General features: G+C 32.6%; 3 protein-coding genes across 8 annotated transcripts; all 3 read left to right on the top strand.

Moving 5' to 3' along the window:
- Positions 1-3,308: 3,308 nt before the first annotated feature.
- On the top strand, positions 3,309-6,663 carry LOC132286934 (protein FAR1-RELATED SEQUENCE 5-like). Of its 3 annotated transcripts, XR_009472893.1 has the most exons (4): positions 3,309-3,540; positions 4,045-5,427; positions 6,307-6,402; positions 6,513-6,663. XR_009472893.1 is itself a non-coding variant. In XM_059789372.1 (2 exons), exon 2 carries the CDS (start codon positions 4,308-4,310, stop codon positions 5,295-5,297), a length of 990 nt encoding a protein of 329 aa, XP_059645355.1. In that variant the 5' UTR covers positions 3,309-3,540; positions 4,045-4,307; the 3' UTR covers positions 5,298-6,289. The 3 variants fall into 3 exon arrangements, 1 of the variants encoding a protein (XP_059645355.1); XR_009472894.1 differs by having other exon boundaries at positions 3,309-5,427; XM_059789372.1 differs by lacking the exons at positions 6,307-6,402; positions 6,513-6,663 and having other exon boundaries at positions 4,045-6,289.
- Positions 6,664-8,834: 2,171 nt separating this feature from the next.
- On the top strand, positions 8,835-14,712 carry LOC132283912 (putative disease resistance protein RGA3). 4 transcript variants are annotated; one of them, XM_059785950.1, is made up of 3 exons: positions 8,835-12,452; positions 13,463-13,525; positions 13,623-14,712. In XM_059785950.1, the coding sequence occupies exon 1, from the start codon at positions 8,896-8,898 to the stop codon at positions 11,260-11,262; it is 2,367 nt and encodes a 788-aa protein (XP_059641933.1). In that variant the 5' UTR covers positions 8,835-8,895; the 3' UTR covers positions 11,263-12,452; positions 13,463-13,525; positions 13,623-14,712. The 4 variants fall into 4 exon arrangements, with proteins under 4 accessions (XP_059641933.1, XP_059641934.1, XP_059641935.1 ...); XM_059785951.1 differs by having other exon boundaries at positions 13,606-14,712; XM_059785952.1 differs by lacking the exon at positions 13,463-13,525.
- LOC132281399 (disease resistance protein RGA2-like) lies at positions 11,344-12,465 on the top strand. The gene has a single exon (XM_059783108.1). The coding sequence runs from the start codon at positions 11,344-11,346 to the stop codon at positions 12,463-12,465; it is 1,122 nt and encodes a 373-aa protein (XP_059639091.1).
- Positions 14,713-16,010: the final 1,298 nt, after the last annotated feature.

Genomic DNA, 16,010 nt, shown 5'->3' with positions numbered 1-16,010 from the left:
TGTGAGTCAATCGCGCTGGCCAAAACATTTTCTATCAAATCTAAATTCTAAACGCAAACAACCATATATGTGTAATATAAGATTTATAATTTTTTTCTAATTTTTTTATTTAAGTGGAGCCCATATCTACAACATGTTTCTAATTTTTTTATTTTATAAATATTTATAATTATCAAAGCTGGAGCTCTTGGGACCGGAGGACTTTGAAAAAGTTGTAACCGAGTCTTCTCATCAAAACACGGATCTATAATTTCCCCATCCAGTGGGTCACAAAAGTAACTTTCAAAAAGACTCTCGGAGTCTTTTCTCCGGAGTGGGGAAGGTGGTGGTTGTTGTTGATGGATAAGAGTTGCGTGTGTGGTAAATAATTTATCAGAGATTGTGTTTTTCAAAACTAGTGTGGCTATTCAATGTTTCTAAATATATATATATATATATATGTCATTTATCAGATATTGTGTTTTTCAAAACTAGTGTGGCTGTATTCAATGTTTCTATATATATATATATATATATATATATATGTCCTTTCTTATTGGTCAAAAAACAGTCTTCCACTTACTACAACCTCATTCATACCCATTCTAAATGGTATTGATTTTCAATCATTCTATAACCACTTTTTTTTAAATAAAAAATAAAAAAATAAAAGTTGCAGAGGCAGTTCTTGTTAATATCGTGGGTGAAATTGTGAAGAAGCTGTGATCTTCTAGGCTTTGCCATTTAAGAGATTCAATTGGTGAGTGGAAAAAAATGTAAGAAAATAAAATAAAATATGTAAGAAAATAAAATGTAATCTCAAAAATCAAAATAAAAAAATCAAAAGGGAGGCCTAATGTAGTGACCCAATTGCCACATTATTGAACAAAACAAAATATCCAGGAAAAAATATCCAGAGACATGTAGCATATTATATCACTATTAAACAATTATTCTAACAATGACAACTTAGTATGCGTCCCAGATATTCAAGACCTAGTCTCACAAATTAAGATGATTAACATTAAGTGCAGACATGGACGAAATCAGTAATATATTTCAGGGGTGCAATGAACATGGTAAATAGTGCAAGCAAATAACAAGCCAAAAAATTGAAGTATAGTAAAAGATTTCAAATACATGATATATGAACATGAATTTCATAGAATTGCAATAAAATTTAAAGAATGCGAGGAAAAATAATTAGAAAGATAAAGGTTATTACACATGCATCATATATTTTTTAAAAATTAACAGTAGAAAAATAAATTAATAGAAGAATAATAAAATAAAAAGAAAATGAAAATGAAAGAACTTTGAAGATGAAAATTAGGGTTTGATTGAACAAAGGGAAAATAATTTTTTTGAAGGGATCAAAAACACTTGAAAAAGTAAAAAGGAAAAGATAAAAGATAAAAATAGTTAGAGATAAATATTCTTAGAAAAGGAGAATTTTAGGGGGGGGGGGGGGGGGGGGGGGACAATCTTACAAAATTACATCCACTAAAGTGAGTTTATTACACTTTATGATAGTTTTATGTTATTTTAATTCCTATATCTTAATGGAATGGCTCAAAATTGTTGCAAGTTGAGTTTATAAAAAAGGGTTTACTGTATACATGGTGATATGGGTGTGAGATTGTTGTGAGCTTATTTTTTTTTTAAAAAATCTCTCTTTCTTCTTTGAAATTTTATTTTACAAGTTGTGTTTGGGACAACTTGACACAAAAATGGTACAATCTAATTTTTTTCGAAGTTCTAGAAAAAAAAAATCATAAATATATATGAGTTATATCTTGGACCATTAACATTTACAAGTATCATTTAAACAAGTTGTTTCCCACTTATTTTATTATTATTGTTATTTTCTATATTATTCTATGAAATTATTTGTTGTCATTGTGCTAATTATCATGTTAGTTTCTTTAATTATTCTTATATTGCACATGATATTTCTTCTCCATGTTGTTGTTCATGTTAAAATGTGTAATTTTAAAATGTTGAGTAATTAAAAAATTATTTTTTTGTACACATATTATTTTATTCTATAATATTTAATAAAAATGGATATATTATATTAGTGCATTATAATTAATTTGTAATCTTTTTTTTAAAAAAAGTAATTTATATTGAAATGGAAGAAGCAACTAATTTATAAATTTTTAAATATTTTCTTTATTAGATTCTTGGATAAATTTATTGGCATGATAAAGAAGATATTTAAAGGACCCGTCAATCACGCCAAAATCTTTCTATTCGAATCGGCAAGCAAACAACCAATAAAGGACAAAAAAAAAAAAAAAAAACACCTCCCTTTCAGTTTACTTTAGGTCACATCCCACACCCCGACTTTATAAGTTCAAAGAGACACTAAATTTAATTGGAACAATTATTTTAAGAAAGGTAAAAATAAAAATATGAACACTACTGTAGTAGCCAAGATTGAAGTATTATTTTATTGTTCTAAAGAATATAGAAAATAATATTATTGATCATTTTAATACTCGGACTTAAAAATAGACATCATTACTATTTTTATTTGTTTCAATAAAATACGTTAATTTTTATTTATTTATCTATTTAGTTTTCCATAACCGTATCATATATATATATATGATACTCAAATAAATTTTATTGTTCACAGTAAATTTTATGGTACTCAAATATAAGAATTTGATTTGTCCAAAATTTAGAACAAAAAAATTGCAATATTTGTACACTTTTTCATTGCTTTGCAATTTTTTTTTTTTTAAATTCTTTCCTCGTTTTCGTTTTTGAGAATTGATAAATCATTATAACAATAAACAAATGCCTATCAAAATAATGAATTAAAAACAATCTTTTATATATAACGAGGTATATACAATCTAATTATACATGGGAGATATAATTTAAAGTCTCTCAAGAGTCTTTACAAATATATAATGTGATGTATATATAAAACAGATATATACACTTTATTATTATTATTTTTTTAGGTTAAAAAATAATACACTTTAATCGCCAAAAGATACTAGATTAATATGAAAACTAAAAAATAGATTACAATTTTTTAAATAATTAATTGTTTATTATTTTAAAATGGTACGGTGAACTATAAGTTTTTTATTTTTCAGATTCAAAGAATATATATTACAATAGGTCACAAGTGTTACATGCAGGCCATGCCCAGCTGTCCTGGAGAAATTATTGTATGGACCAAGTCCATACACCTCATTTGTTGAGTTGGTGAACTACACTGACTAATTCTAGATAGCTGTAATAAAATCATTTTTATATTCAACACGTCATCTTTTTTAATAAGTTGTCAGGTTAGCAATTAACAGGAACAAACTCTTTTTTCAATCCACATTTTGAATCCAGCACGCAAAGAAAAACTTGACAAATGATTTCTCTTTCTTGATTTTGTTTTCCCGCCTTTCTCTCTCATTGGTTTCGTTTTCCCGCTTTTTGCTTCATCAAAATATCAGCTTTCAATCCATCTTCAAACAAAACTTCTTTCTCTCTAAACCATCATAAGTCCCTGCTCTGTTTTTCCTCTTTCATCCATGAGCTTCTCAGGTACATTCCTTTATTCTATAAACAAACAAATTATTATAAAAAGTTTATACTAATACTAGCATCATCATACATAAAATACATTAAGATACTTGTTTGTTTTTTTTATTGTTTATCTAGAAAAGAAAATATGTATTGCACAATTTTGGGGCCATTTTTTCTAGTTGAACTTTTTTTTCTCTCTAAACCATCATAAGTCCCTGCTCTGTTTTTCCTATCTCATCCATGAGCTTCTTGGTACATTCCTTCATTCTATAAGCAAACAAATTATTATTGAAAATTTACACTAATACTAGCATCATCATACATAAAACACATTAAGATACTTGTTTGTTGTTTCTATTGTTTATCTAGAAAGATGTATTGCACAACTTTGGGGCCATTTTTTTTAGTTGGATTGGCTCCAGGTTGGTGTGTTTTAACATTAGTATGATGTTTAAACCCATTTCTTATAATTAATTCCTTGATTGTTATGATATTAATTTTTTTTGTTCAATTTTAATGTAGACCATATTGACAATGATAAAAACCCTTATGTTATACACGAGAGGGAAGATAATTCTGATCTAAAAGTTGGAATGTTGGTATATAGTGAGGAAGAAGCTTACAATCTGTACAACACTTATGCTATAAACAAAGGGTTTAGTGTACGTAAAGGAAAAGTTCGGAGGTATGAAGGCACTGGTGGTTTGCGGTAACGTATCTTTTTGTGTTCATGTGAAGGCTTTAAGGAAGATGGTCCACCTTTTGAAGAAAAAAAATATGAAAGAATGCTAACTAGGACCGGTTGCAAAGCTCGTGCTATATTTAATGCAGAAAATGGTATTTGGGAATTGTTTAAGTTTATTTCAGAACATAACCATGTATTTGCAAAGCCCGAAGAAAGACACTTGTTGAGGTCAGGGAGAAAGATTACTAGTACTAATGCAAATATCTTGAGTTCCATGTCAAAAGTTGGTATAAGAGTGACTAAGGCATACCCATACTTGTCTAAAGAGGTTGGTGGAGTTCAACATGTTGGGTTCACAGAACGTGATTGTCATAACTTCTTACAATCTGAAAAATCAAAATCAATAGAAGCAGGAGATGCTCAAAGTGTCATCAATTATTTCAAGTGCAAGCAATCAGAAAATCCAATATTTTTTTACACAGTTCAAGTTGATGATCAAAATCGAATGACTAGTTTTTTTTGGAGAGATGGTTCCTCTAAATTGAATTATCAATATTTTGGAGATGTTGTTATATTTGATACCACTTACCGGACAAATAAGTACAATATGATTTGTGCTCCTTTTGTTGGAGTAAATCATCACTGGAAGAACGTATTATTCGATTGCGCTTTTTTATTGAATGAAACAACAGCTTCTTTTGTATGGTTATTTGAAGCATTTCTGGAGGCGATGGGAAATAAGGCTCCTAGTACAATTTTCACCGACCAAGATAGTGCAATGGCAAATGCTATACGTAAGGTGTTACCTAACACGCGACATCGCCTATGCACATGGCATATCATGAAAAATGCAGCTCAAATTATTTCTACTTTGTTTGCAAATCCAAGGTTCAAGGATAAGTTGACAAAGCTCTTTTATGGTTGTGAAACAGAAGAAGAATTCGAGTCCATTTGGGGAAAGATAAATGAAGAGCATGACATTGTAGGGAATAAATGGTTGAGTAAATTGTATGACATTTGTGAGAAATGGTGCCAAGTTTTTAGTCGTGATACATTCTCGGCCAATATTTTATCAACACAAAGAAGTTAGAGAACAAATAATATCTTTCAACATATTGCTTGCAAGTCCATGACTCTTACTGAATTTGTGCAGCATTATGATGAAAGTGAAAGTCGAATGTGTGAAATTGAAGTGGCAGATGATTTTACATGTGCTAGAGGTAAGCCTCCCTTGCTAATACCTAATAATTGTACTTTACTCCATGCAGCTCAAGTGTATACACATAAGATTTTTAAAATGTTTCAAGCAGAGTTCTTAAAAGCTTTAAGTGAACAAATTATTCATGTTGATACTGTTGGGGAACTTCTCATTTACACTTTGAAAGGTATGGGTTGCAATAGAGAACATATGATAGAATTTCACTATTCTAATCTCACTATTTAGTGTAATTGTAAAAGGTTTGAATCTTTGGGCTTGTTGTGACGCCATGGTTTAAAGATATTGAATCATAATGCCATCCAGAATATTCCAAGTGATTATATTTTGAAAAGGTGGACAAAAGGTGTAAAGGAAGTGATTATCATTGATGAAAATGGTGAGATATCCCAGAATGCAGCAACATCGTCAAAGACAATCTTCTTGAACAAGCTCATGTGCAAAGCTTTTAGTGTTATGAGTTTAAGTGCATATGATGATGAAATATTTATGGTTGCAAATGGCCATCTAGACCAAATTGTACAAGAAGTTAGAAATATTAAATCAAGGAATGTGATAGATGGTTGTAATTCTGATAGAGTTGATGTTGCAAATAAAGTAAATGGCTCAATTGATGAAAATGTGGTGTTAGATCCTCCCCGTATGAGGCCAAAAGGGGTAACATATGGTAGAATTAAGGGCAGCTTGTAGAAGCGAAAGAAAAATCCAAAAAAAGGGTAACAACATCTGTAAGAGAAGATTTAAGGGTTTCTTGCTCTCAACAAATGGTATCTAACTCCCATAATCAGGTAGATATAATACAAGGTGTATGTGTAGTCATTCATATAGAGGTTATCTTATAATTGTTATTTATTTAAAAGGTTTGTTATAATATTCCATACAGGTTTTTGGATATCATAAAAGTCCTTTTGTAAGCTTTCAACAAATGCAACCTTTTTTGCCAAATCAAGCAAGTCACAATTCTGATAACTTTAATCAGGTATGAACATTTCACTTTCATTTTAAACATGAATAAATGTTTAAATTATGTTTAAATTATCCTTTATATCCTAACTTTTATGTTTTGTAATTACTTTGGTATTTTTGTAGATGTCTGAGAAATGAGACTATGGAAATTGTGGGACTTCCTAAGAGAGCTATATGACCATTTTTTCTGTTCGTCTTGATAATTTTGTCCTTTTTCTATTATGATGAAAAAAAAGTACATTTTGCTCTTGATTTTTGTAATGGAAGATGAATCCCAAACTGATGTACAATATTATTTTTGTAATGGAAGATGAATCCCAAACTGATGTCCTGGGCCTAGCATAATGAAATGACCAAGGCATTGCACGTCTAATGTGGAAACTGCAGCAAGCCCGCGTAATAATGTCAAAGAAGTCCACTCTGGCAGTCTCCCACTTGCTACATAAACACACAGTATAATAGGTTTATATGTGATTTTATTTTTAATCTGAATTATCTGGCCAAAAAGCATAAAAAAAACCCTCAAATTCCCATTATTGCATAATATTCCTGAACTATTTTTGCAAACAAGTTGTCCCTTTAAACTATTAAAAATAAGAAAAATATCTCCTTAAATATCATAAAAGTTAATTTCGACCAACTGAAGAACATAATTACTAATTTATCTTCACTTTTTAATTTATTGTAAAAAATAAAAATATGTACTATTATGAAATGACTATTTTGCCCATATCTTCTTCTTCTTCTTCTTCTTTTTTTCTTTTTCTTTTTCTTTTTTTTTTTTTTTTCTTTTTTTGAGACTGATTGCTTTAATTTTCACCATATTTCGACTTAGCGGGCAAGAGGGCCCCATGTCATGTGAATACCATAAAATCATGCAAAGTAACATCGAAAAACCACAAAATGTTTAACAAATAAATAAAAAACATTTGTCGTTTTGTGATGAAATTCGATATGGGCATAGGGAGGCCGCTTTAAAAATGGAGAACATTTTCTAAAAATTTTAAGAATTACATTCAATTAAATAAAAACATATACTATGTGGCTCTGTTAAGTCCCGAGAACTCCTCCACCTATTGCATAATATTAAAATTCGCTCAATTATGTGATTTAATTTTTATTAAAAATATGTAGGCACTATTAATGATATTTTAATAAAAATTTATTATTATTTTATATAATGTGAGTTTATTACCCTTTATGATAGTTTTATGCTATTTTAATTCCTATATCTTAATGGAGTGGCTCAAAATTGTTGCAAGTTGAGTTTATAAAAAAAGTATGATTGTAAATGTCACGTGTCAATCTGTAATGAATTCAACTCAGATTAACTTAGAGAAAGTTTAACTTAATAGAGGGGTCATGCATCCATACATGGTGATATGGGTGTGAGATTGTTGTGAGCTTATTTTTTTAAAAATCTCTCTATCTCTCTTTCTTTTTTGACATTTTATTTTACGTGTTATATTTGGAACAACTTTGACACAAGAACGGTACAATCTAATTTTTTATGGAAGTTCTCGAAGAAAATCATGAATATATGTGACTTGTATCTTGGAGTCATAGTAGACAATTAACATCTCTAAGTATCATTCAAACTAGTTATTCCTTACTTATTTTATTATTATTGTTATTTTCTATATTATTCTATGAAATTATTTGTTGTTATTGTGTTAATTATCATGTTAGTTTCTATAATTATTCTTATATTGCACATGATATTTCTTCTCCGTGTTGTTCATGTTAAAATGTGTAATTTTAAAATGTTGAGTAATTAAAAATTATTGTTTTGTACACATATTATTTTATATTTTATAATATTTAATAAAAATTGGATATATTGTGTTAGTGTATTATAATTAATTTGTAATTTATTTTAAAAAAAATTATTTATTTTAAGACGGAAGAAGCAATTAATTTACAAATTTCCTAACATTTTTTCTTGTGTAAATTAATTGGCATGATAAAGAAGATATTTAAAGGACCCGCCCAAAATCTTTATGTTCGTATCTACATGCAAACAACCAATAAAGTACAAAAAAATACCTCCCTTTCAGTTTACTTTTGGAGAAAAAAAAAATATTCCCTCCGTCCCTCATTAGTAGTCCATTTTTCTCTTTTTACATGTTCCAAATTAGTTGTTCTCTTTAAAAAATTAAAGTATTTTTTCTTTATATTTTCATCATTGTCTTTTATCTTTTTTAAAAATTTCAAACTTTGTAACTGTATATATTTAAATTAAAAAGAATAATTTGATAATTTTAAAAGGGAATAATGCATTAATTACATGTCCCCTTCAAAAGTTATAAAATCAAGAATGAACCATTCAAAAGGGACGGAATAGTAATAAAATAAAAAAAATTCCCTTTCACTTTTAAACATGGGTCATGGCAGTCTTCCACTCATACCATTCAAATAGTATCCAGCTGGAGACAGTTTTTTGGGAAAAAAATATACATATATTTAGAGACCTGCAACATATTATATATATATATATATATGGGTCATGGCAGTCTTCCACTTACTGCAACCTCATACCATTCGAATAGCATTGCTTTTCAATCACTCCAGTAACCACAAAAAAATGGTGGACGCAGTTCTTTCTAACATTGTGACTGAAATTGTGAAGAAGTTGAGCTCTGCTGCTTTCCAAGAGACCCAATTGCTGTTTGGTCTCAAAACAGAGTCTCGCAGATTGGAGGACACCATTTCCACGGTGAAAGCAGTACTTCTTGATGCCCAGCAACAGCAGCACGACCCAGACAATCAGGCTAGTGTTTGGCTCAAAAAGCTCAAAGAAGTGGTTGATGATGCCGATGACTTGCTGGATGACTTCTCAACAGAAGATTTGCAGCGTAAGGTGATGACCTCCAACAAAAAGGCCAAGAAGGTACTCATTTTCTTCTCAAGCTCAAACCAGCTGTTTTTCCGTCTTAAGATGAGTCACAAAGTTAAGGCCATTCGTGAGAGACTAGATGCCATTGCTGAAACTAAGATCAAATTCCACTTTAGTGTTGAACCGCCTATAGATATGCAACTTCGGATCGATAGGAGGGAGGATAGTCACTCTTTTGTGGTTGCTGAAAATGTTATTGGGAGGGATAATGATAAAAAGGCAATTGTAGAATTGTTGATGCACTCCGAGGTTCAAGAGAATGTGTCAGTCGTTGCAATAGTTGGGATCGGGGGGATGGGAAAAACCGCACTTGCACAATTAGTATCTAGTGATGAAAATGTCAAAAAACATTTTGAAATTAATATGTGGGTGTGTGTTTCTGAGGACTTTGGTGTGGAACAAGTGGCAAAATATATAATAGAGAGTGCAACAGGCGAAAAAACTGAAGGCCTTCAGATGGATGGGGTGCAAAAGAAACTTAGGGAAATAATTGATGGGAAGAAATACTTTCTTGTGTTGGATGATGTTTGGAATGAGAATCGTGACCGATGGTTAAACTTGAGAGATCTGTTGAAGGGTGGTGCAAAAGGAAGTAAGATTCTAATAACCACTCGTAGTAAATTAGTTGCAACTACTTCAGGAGCGAATTCACCTTATGTTTTAGAAAGCTTGTCCGAGGAAGAGTCTTGGTCCCTTTTTAAGCAAATGGCTTTTAAAGGAAAGAACGAGTTACAGAATGCACGTCGAGTGGAAATGGGACAAGAAATTGTGAAAAAGTGTGCAGGAGTTCCTCTAGCCATTAGAGTTTTAGGAAGCCTATTATACTCGAAAGACACAGAAAATGAGTGGTTGAATTTTAAAAATAAAGATATGGCAAAAATAGCTCAAGAGGAAAATATTATTCTACCAATGTTAAAGTTGAGCTATGATCACCTTCCCTCGTATCTAAAACAATGCTTTGCATTTTGTCGCTTATATCCTAAAGATCATGAAATTGATAAGCAACAATTGATCCAATTGTGGAGTGCACATGGATTTATCCTGTTGTCAAATGCAAATGAAGATCTGGAAGATGTTGGAGATTTGTATTTTCGAAATTTATTAAGGAGGTCATTTTTTCAAGATGAGAGCAAAGACAAACTTGGTAATATAATAAGTTGTAAATTGCATGATCTTATGCACGACCTTGCAGTTTTAGTTGCGGGAAGTGAGAGTTCGACAGTTTTAGTTGCGGCGAGTGAGAGTTGGAGGATGAATTTGGACTCAAAAGATGTTTCTCCAAGAACCTGTCACGTGTCATTTGATTCGAAAATACATGGTTCATCAGAATGGGAAATTCCAGCTCCGTTGCTTGGAAATATCAAGATTAGAACATTCTTTCTTCCGGCTCAAGGCAGAGGCTTTTACTCTGATACCAATTTGTTCACATATAGGAGGAAAGATAATTCAGTTTATGTAACAATTGTTTCCAACTTTCAAAGGTTACGCGTGTTGGATCTGCATTGTTTGGAAATGAAGACACTGCCGAGTTGCATAGGTAAACTACGGCATTTAAGGTATCTTGATATATCTGGTAATCAAGATATCAATGCTCTGCCAAATTCTATTACCAAGTTGCAAAATTTGCAAACCCTAAAACTTGATGGTTGTTACGATCTTGAAGAATTGCCAAGAGATATTAGAAAATTGGTGAGCCTTAGGCATCTCGAGTTTGATGGTTGCGATAGATTGAGTATGCCGCGTGGACTGGGGGAGCTGACTTGTCTTCGAACTTTCAAGCGGTTCATCGTGGGTCCATCTAGCAGGTTAAGTGAATTGAAAGATCTAAACAATTTAAGGGGGGAGCTATCAATTGAACTACAGAGGAGGCCAAGATTAAAAGAAGCAGAGGAAGCAAACTTGAAAGAGAAACAACACCTTCAGTCTTTGATATTTGATTTTGGCGCCTATGATGATGATGATGGTGAGTTAGAGTAGGTGTTGGAAGCTCTCCGGCCGCACACAAATTTGAAAAAGCTTGAAATACATGGGTATCGGGGTGTGGGATTACCAACCTGGATGTCCTTCCTCCTGAATCTTGTTCAAATTTCTTTATGGAAATGCGACGGATGGAAACATCTTCCAAAATTGGAGCAGCTTCCTTGTCTCAAAAGCCTCTCTCTCTTTGGCTTAGAATCGGTAGAGTACATAGATGACAACAGTTGTGGCGGTGTTAATGATGAGTCCTCCTCTTTTTCTCCATCTTCTTCGAGAGACCCAACAACAACAACAGCAACGTTCTTTCCATCACTGGAAAATCTCTGTATCAGGGAAATGCCAAATTTGAAGGGTTGGTGGAGGAGTAAATTAGGAGAAGATGAAAAACAATCAACAGCAAACAATCAAGAAGAGCAGCAGCTATTATCACACCCAACATTTCCTTGTCTTGTTGAATCAAAGATCTACGACTGCCCTCAGCTAACATCAATGCCTCTGCAACCAACTGTTGTAAAACTAGAATTTGGGAGAGTCGGCGGGAAGGTAGTACAAGAGCAGTTACTGACGATGGCAAAGGAAACACCAACTACTGTTGCAACCTCATCTTCTTCACTCGTTCCTCTTTCCAACTTAGAGGAACTGCATATATGGGACATTGAGGATCTAGTTACTCTGCCGGAGGAGGCATTCCCACTTCTCACTTCTCTACTAAAACTAAAGATTGAAGGGTGTCCAAAACTAACCTCTCTGTCCAGAGGGATGAGGCATCTCACCGCCCTCATGTCCCTGGAGATCCTGTCCTGCCAAGAGTTGGATTTGTCAGATGATGGCATGCATTTTCAAGGCCTTGGCAACCTAACTTCTCTGGAAATCACCAAAATCCCCAAGTTGGAGTCTATTCCTGCGGGGCTTCAACACGTTACCACTCTCCAATCTCTATCCATTGAAATTCCTAAAAATTTGGAAAGTTTACCAGAGTGGATAGGCAACCTCACATCACTTCAAAAACTCTATATTTATTCTTGCCCGAGTTTGAAGTCACTGCCCGAAGGAATGCGTCGGCTCACCGCATTACAACGACTCATAATCCGAAGTTGTTCACAGGAGCTAAATGATAGATGCCAAAAGGAAACCGGTGAAGATTGGCCTAAGATTGCTCACATCCCCGATGTTCAAATAACTAATAGAAGGTATCCTTCTTAATATTTATATTTTCACCATAAAATCTTCATCTTTTTTTTTTTTTGATAAGCAACTCTTCATCTTGTTCCTCCTTCCTCTCTTAATTTGTTCAAATTTCAGCTGAATATTTGATGTGAACGTTGATGCAAGTATATAATTTACATCTATGTTTCCGCAACACTTATTTCATCTCAGTTTAATTTGATATTAAGTTTACGACACACATGGTATAGTTAGGATCTCTAACTGAATTTAATCAGAAATTTAAATTGAATTTTTGAGCTCCACCTTTTTAAAATTATTGACTGTGATATCTCTTACTGGTATCCTAACAATTTTTTCTACCATAACATGAAGTTCCAAAAGGGTTATGTGCTTTATGGAACTCTATATTCTTCATTGCTTTTAGACATCATCAACATGTTTGAGTGGATAGGAAATATTGGATTCTGTCACAGTATTGGCTTCTAATACACAGCACTCATTTGTGTGTATCTTGTAAATAGAATGATGTATAGGCACTCATTAAATCAGCTCTGATTATTCATTTCATTCTCTAAAAGTATTGAAATCATGATATAACCTCAGCAAAAGCCTTTTAACACTGCCAGGAGAGATTGGAGTCACCTTTTATCATTCAGTTAAACTTCTCCATATTTGGCGAGCTAGTAGTTTATCTTGTTCTTGCTTCTTGTACGTGTTTTTTCCTCTTCTCTTTGTTCAACTTGACAGTTGATTTTGTATGTTGTTGATACAAATACATAATTGTGCATTTATGATTCTTTAATATTTTTCTTATATCAGTTTGATTTGACATAAATTTTGTGACACGCAGGAAGTAATTAGGATCTACAACTAAAAAATTAATAAAAAAAGGTTAAAAAACACTAAAGTGGAGAAGAAAGTACAATAAATCTCCAACTCTTTTTTTCATCTAACATGCATAGCTATGAAAATAATGTACTCACCTTTCATTATTTTATTATTTTATTTATTTATTTATTTTTTCGGTTCCCAGTAAGGTACTCGCCTTTCATGCTTGATCAGGGACTTATAGAGAACAGTGCTTTGCTAAAAAGAGGTCCCTCTATCTCTCACTTTTGTTGGAAAGTAATCTTAGTAATTTCTCAGTCATTAATTATGCGTTAAAAATGAAAAAAGGTTCCTGCTTTTTGAAGGTTGTGGAAGCTTGGTAGGAACAGAAGCATCTTATAAAGTGGTCAACAAATTGGGTTCAAGCCTAGCAGGATGTGAGCACAATTATTTGGATATGAAGCTGTTTGAGAAACTACAGTCACCGGCCATTTCGGGGTTCAGTATGCAAATTATGAGCCTAAGGATTGGAAATATATGCAAATTACATACACATTGCAAATTGACAAAGATCCTCTCATTTCAATCTTTTCACTCAAGATGATCATTTCCAGGTCATGAACTACATATATAGTAGCTTTTGTATATATCTTTGAGTCCATATATAGGAAGAAGCTTAATTGTTAGAAAAATAAATGTTGGTATGTTATATTGAACTATTGACTTTCACTCTATGAATTCTTTGTTTGCCTTTTTCCTTAGGTGATGTTCTAAACTAATTGCTTCAGGTGTTCTCATTCAATCCAAGGAGTTATTTGTACAATAAATTACTGTCTTACTACCATATCTTTAGCAGTAGTGCTTGAAATGTTTCAATGCCAATAGCTCTCCCTAAGAAATGTTTTTTCATATTTGCAGTTAGGTCCAGTGAGGGCAATTGCAGTCACCGCAATTTTCTTTTATTTGTATTTTCATACACTAATTTTGATATTTATAAATGTGCCCTACTGAATTCTTAAGAAAATTCAAAAAAAAAAAAAAAAAAAAAACCTCATTTTCTAACAAAATTTTTAATATTTAGAAAAGACCCATGTCTTCTTCTTCTTCTTCTTGTGAGTCTCAAAAATAAAATTTAAGAATCGTATTTTTTTTTTTTTTAACCAAAAAAACTCTTCCTTTATTATTTGTTACTCACTCCGTCTCAAATTTTAAATTGTAATGACCCGAACCCCAGGGTCCGAATCGCTAACCGGGTCCTTAACCGAACCCGAGGTCGTCTAAGGGCATTATGGTCAATTCTAAGGTCGATACATAATATACGTATCAACCCAAGGTTTATACAAAAAAAATGAGATCATAACTACAAAATATGTCAAAACAGTCCACTAACCTATCAAAACTTGTGGAGGAGCGTTATCCGCCACTTCCTTCTCGTGCCCTGAAAAAAAAAAAATTTAATATAATGGGATGAGCCAACTGCTCAGTAGGAAGTGTCTAAGACATACCTCTTAAGACCCCATGAATCCACATAAGGAATAGAATACAAGTGAACGGGATAATGCATCGGGAAACAAGTAGAGCAATGACAACAATAAGAAAGTAAACAAGTCATCCGACCAACACGTGTGCAATGTATGCCAATGAAATGCCATGTCATGTAATGTCACTCTCCATTTCAGAAACAATATCGTTTTACCTTCAAATCGTTAGTACAATCCGACCCAAGGCAACTCTAAGGCGTCACGAGTGGAGGATTGGCTAACTATCCACGATCACAAGGCAATTCCAAGGCGTCGTATCCGGCCTAGGTAGCTCAACCACGCTAGGGTTTCTCCTTAGTCCCCTCTAGACCACACTAACGCCACGGACTACTAGGCAACTTCTTGGCACCCGGTTTTCGCAAACATTTTTTGAAAAACTTTTCCCAAAATAATTTCATTTATTTTTCAAAACATTTCCCTTTTTTTATTTCCAATGAATGCTTGAATGCTTCATGCTCCTAATTACCAATTCAACAATAAAATTCCACACATTCCATCTACATCATTATCACATTTTTGATCGAGAATTCCAAACATTTATTTCACAACCACAACATCAATTTCCATAGTAATTGAGAAATCTCAAGACACAATTTGCCAATATTAAGCCTAATTCTTTACAATAATGTAAATAGTTATGTATCTAACCCAATTAACATGTAAAACACATTCATCCTTTTGACTACATACAACCACAATAATAATTGACAAGATAATTGAAATTTAGCATGCTTAAGGTCAAATTAAAGAGGAAAATTCATAAGAAATCAAAGAAATAATGGATTAAAACACTCCTACCTCAAATTGAAGAAAAAACCTAAAAAATACCCAAAATTGGAAATCCCAAATGGTAGCCAAACGACACTTTGCTCCGATCAAAACGTTGGCCTCGACGCGCTCAACAACTTTGCGAAATTATTGTACAATAATCCTCCAACTCTTTCTTTCATCTGAGTCATCTGACATACATAGTTGTTAAATTATTGTACTTACTTTTCAAGTGTGTGCACGCATTTTTTAGTTGTTGTTGTTGTTGTAAGGTACTCACCTCTCATGCATGCTTGATCAGGGAATGGATCAGGGACTGATAGAGAAAAGTGTTTTTGCTCAAAAGGTCTCTCTCTTGTTGGAAAGGGGTCATCAAAGTGGGTTCAAGCCTACCAGGATGTGAGCACAATTATTTCTATGCATACATTCACAATGCAATTTTTT

This window comes from Cornus florida, unplaced genomic scaffold (assembly GCF_030987335.1).
Source record: "Cornus florida cultivar Cherokee Brave unplaced genomic scaffold, ASM3098733v1 CherokeeBrave_3.0.0_Hap2_Chr11, whole genome shotgun sequence".
Lineage (NCBI taxonomy): Eukaryota > Viridiplantae > Streptophyta > Magnoliopsida > Cornales > Cornaceae > Cornus > Cornus florida.
This window is presented reverse-complemented; position numbering and strand designations above follow the sequence as displayed.

Coding starts and splice junctions, on each gene's coding strand:
- LOC132286934 (XM_059789372.1), top strand. CDS start 4,308: ATGCTAACTAGGACCGGTTGCAAAGCTCGTGCTATATTTAATGCAGAA.
- LOC132283912 (XM_059785952.1), top strand. CDS start 8,896: ATGGCAGTCTTCCACTTACTGCAACCTCATACCATTCGAATAGCATTG.
- LOC132281399 (XM_059783108.1), top strand. CDS start 11,344: ATGTCCTTCCTCCTGAATCTTGTTCAAATTTCTTTATGGAAATGCGAC.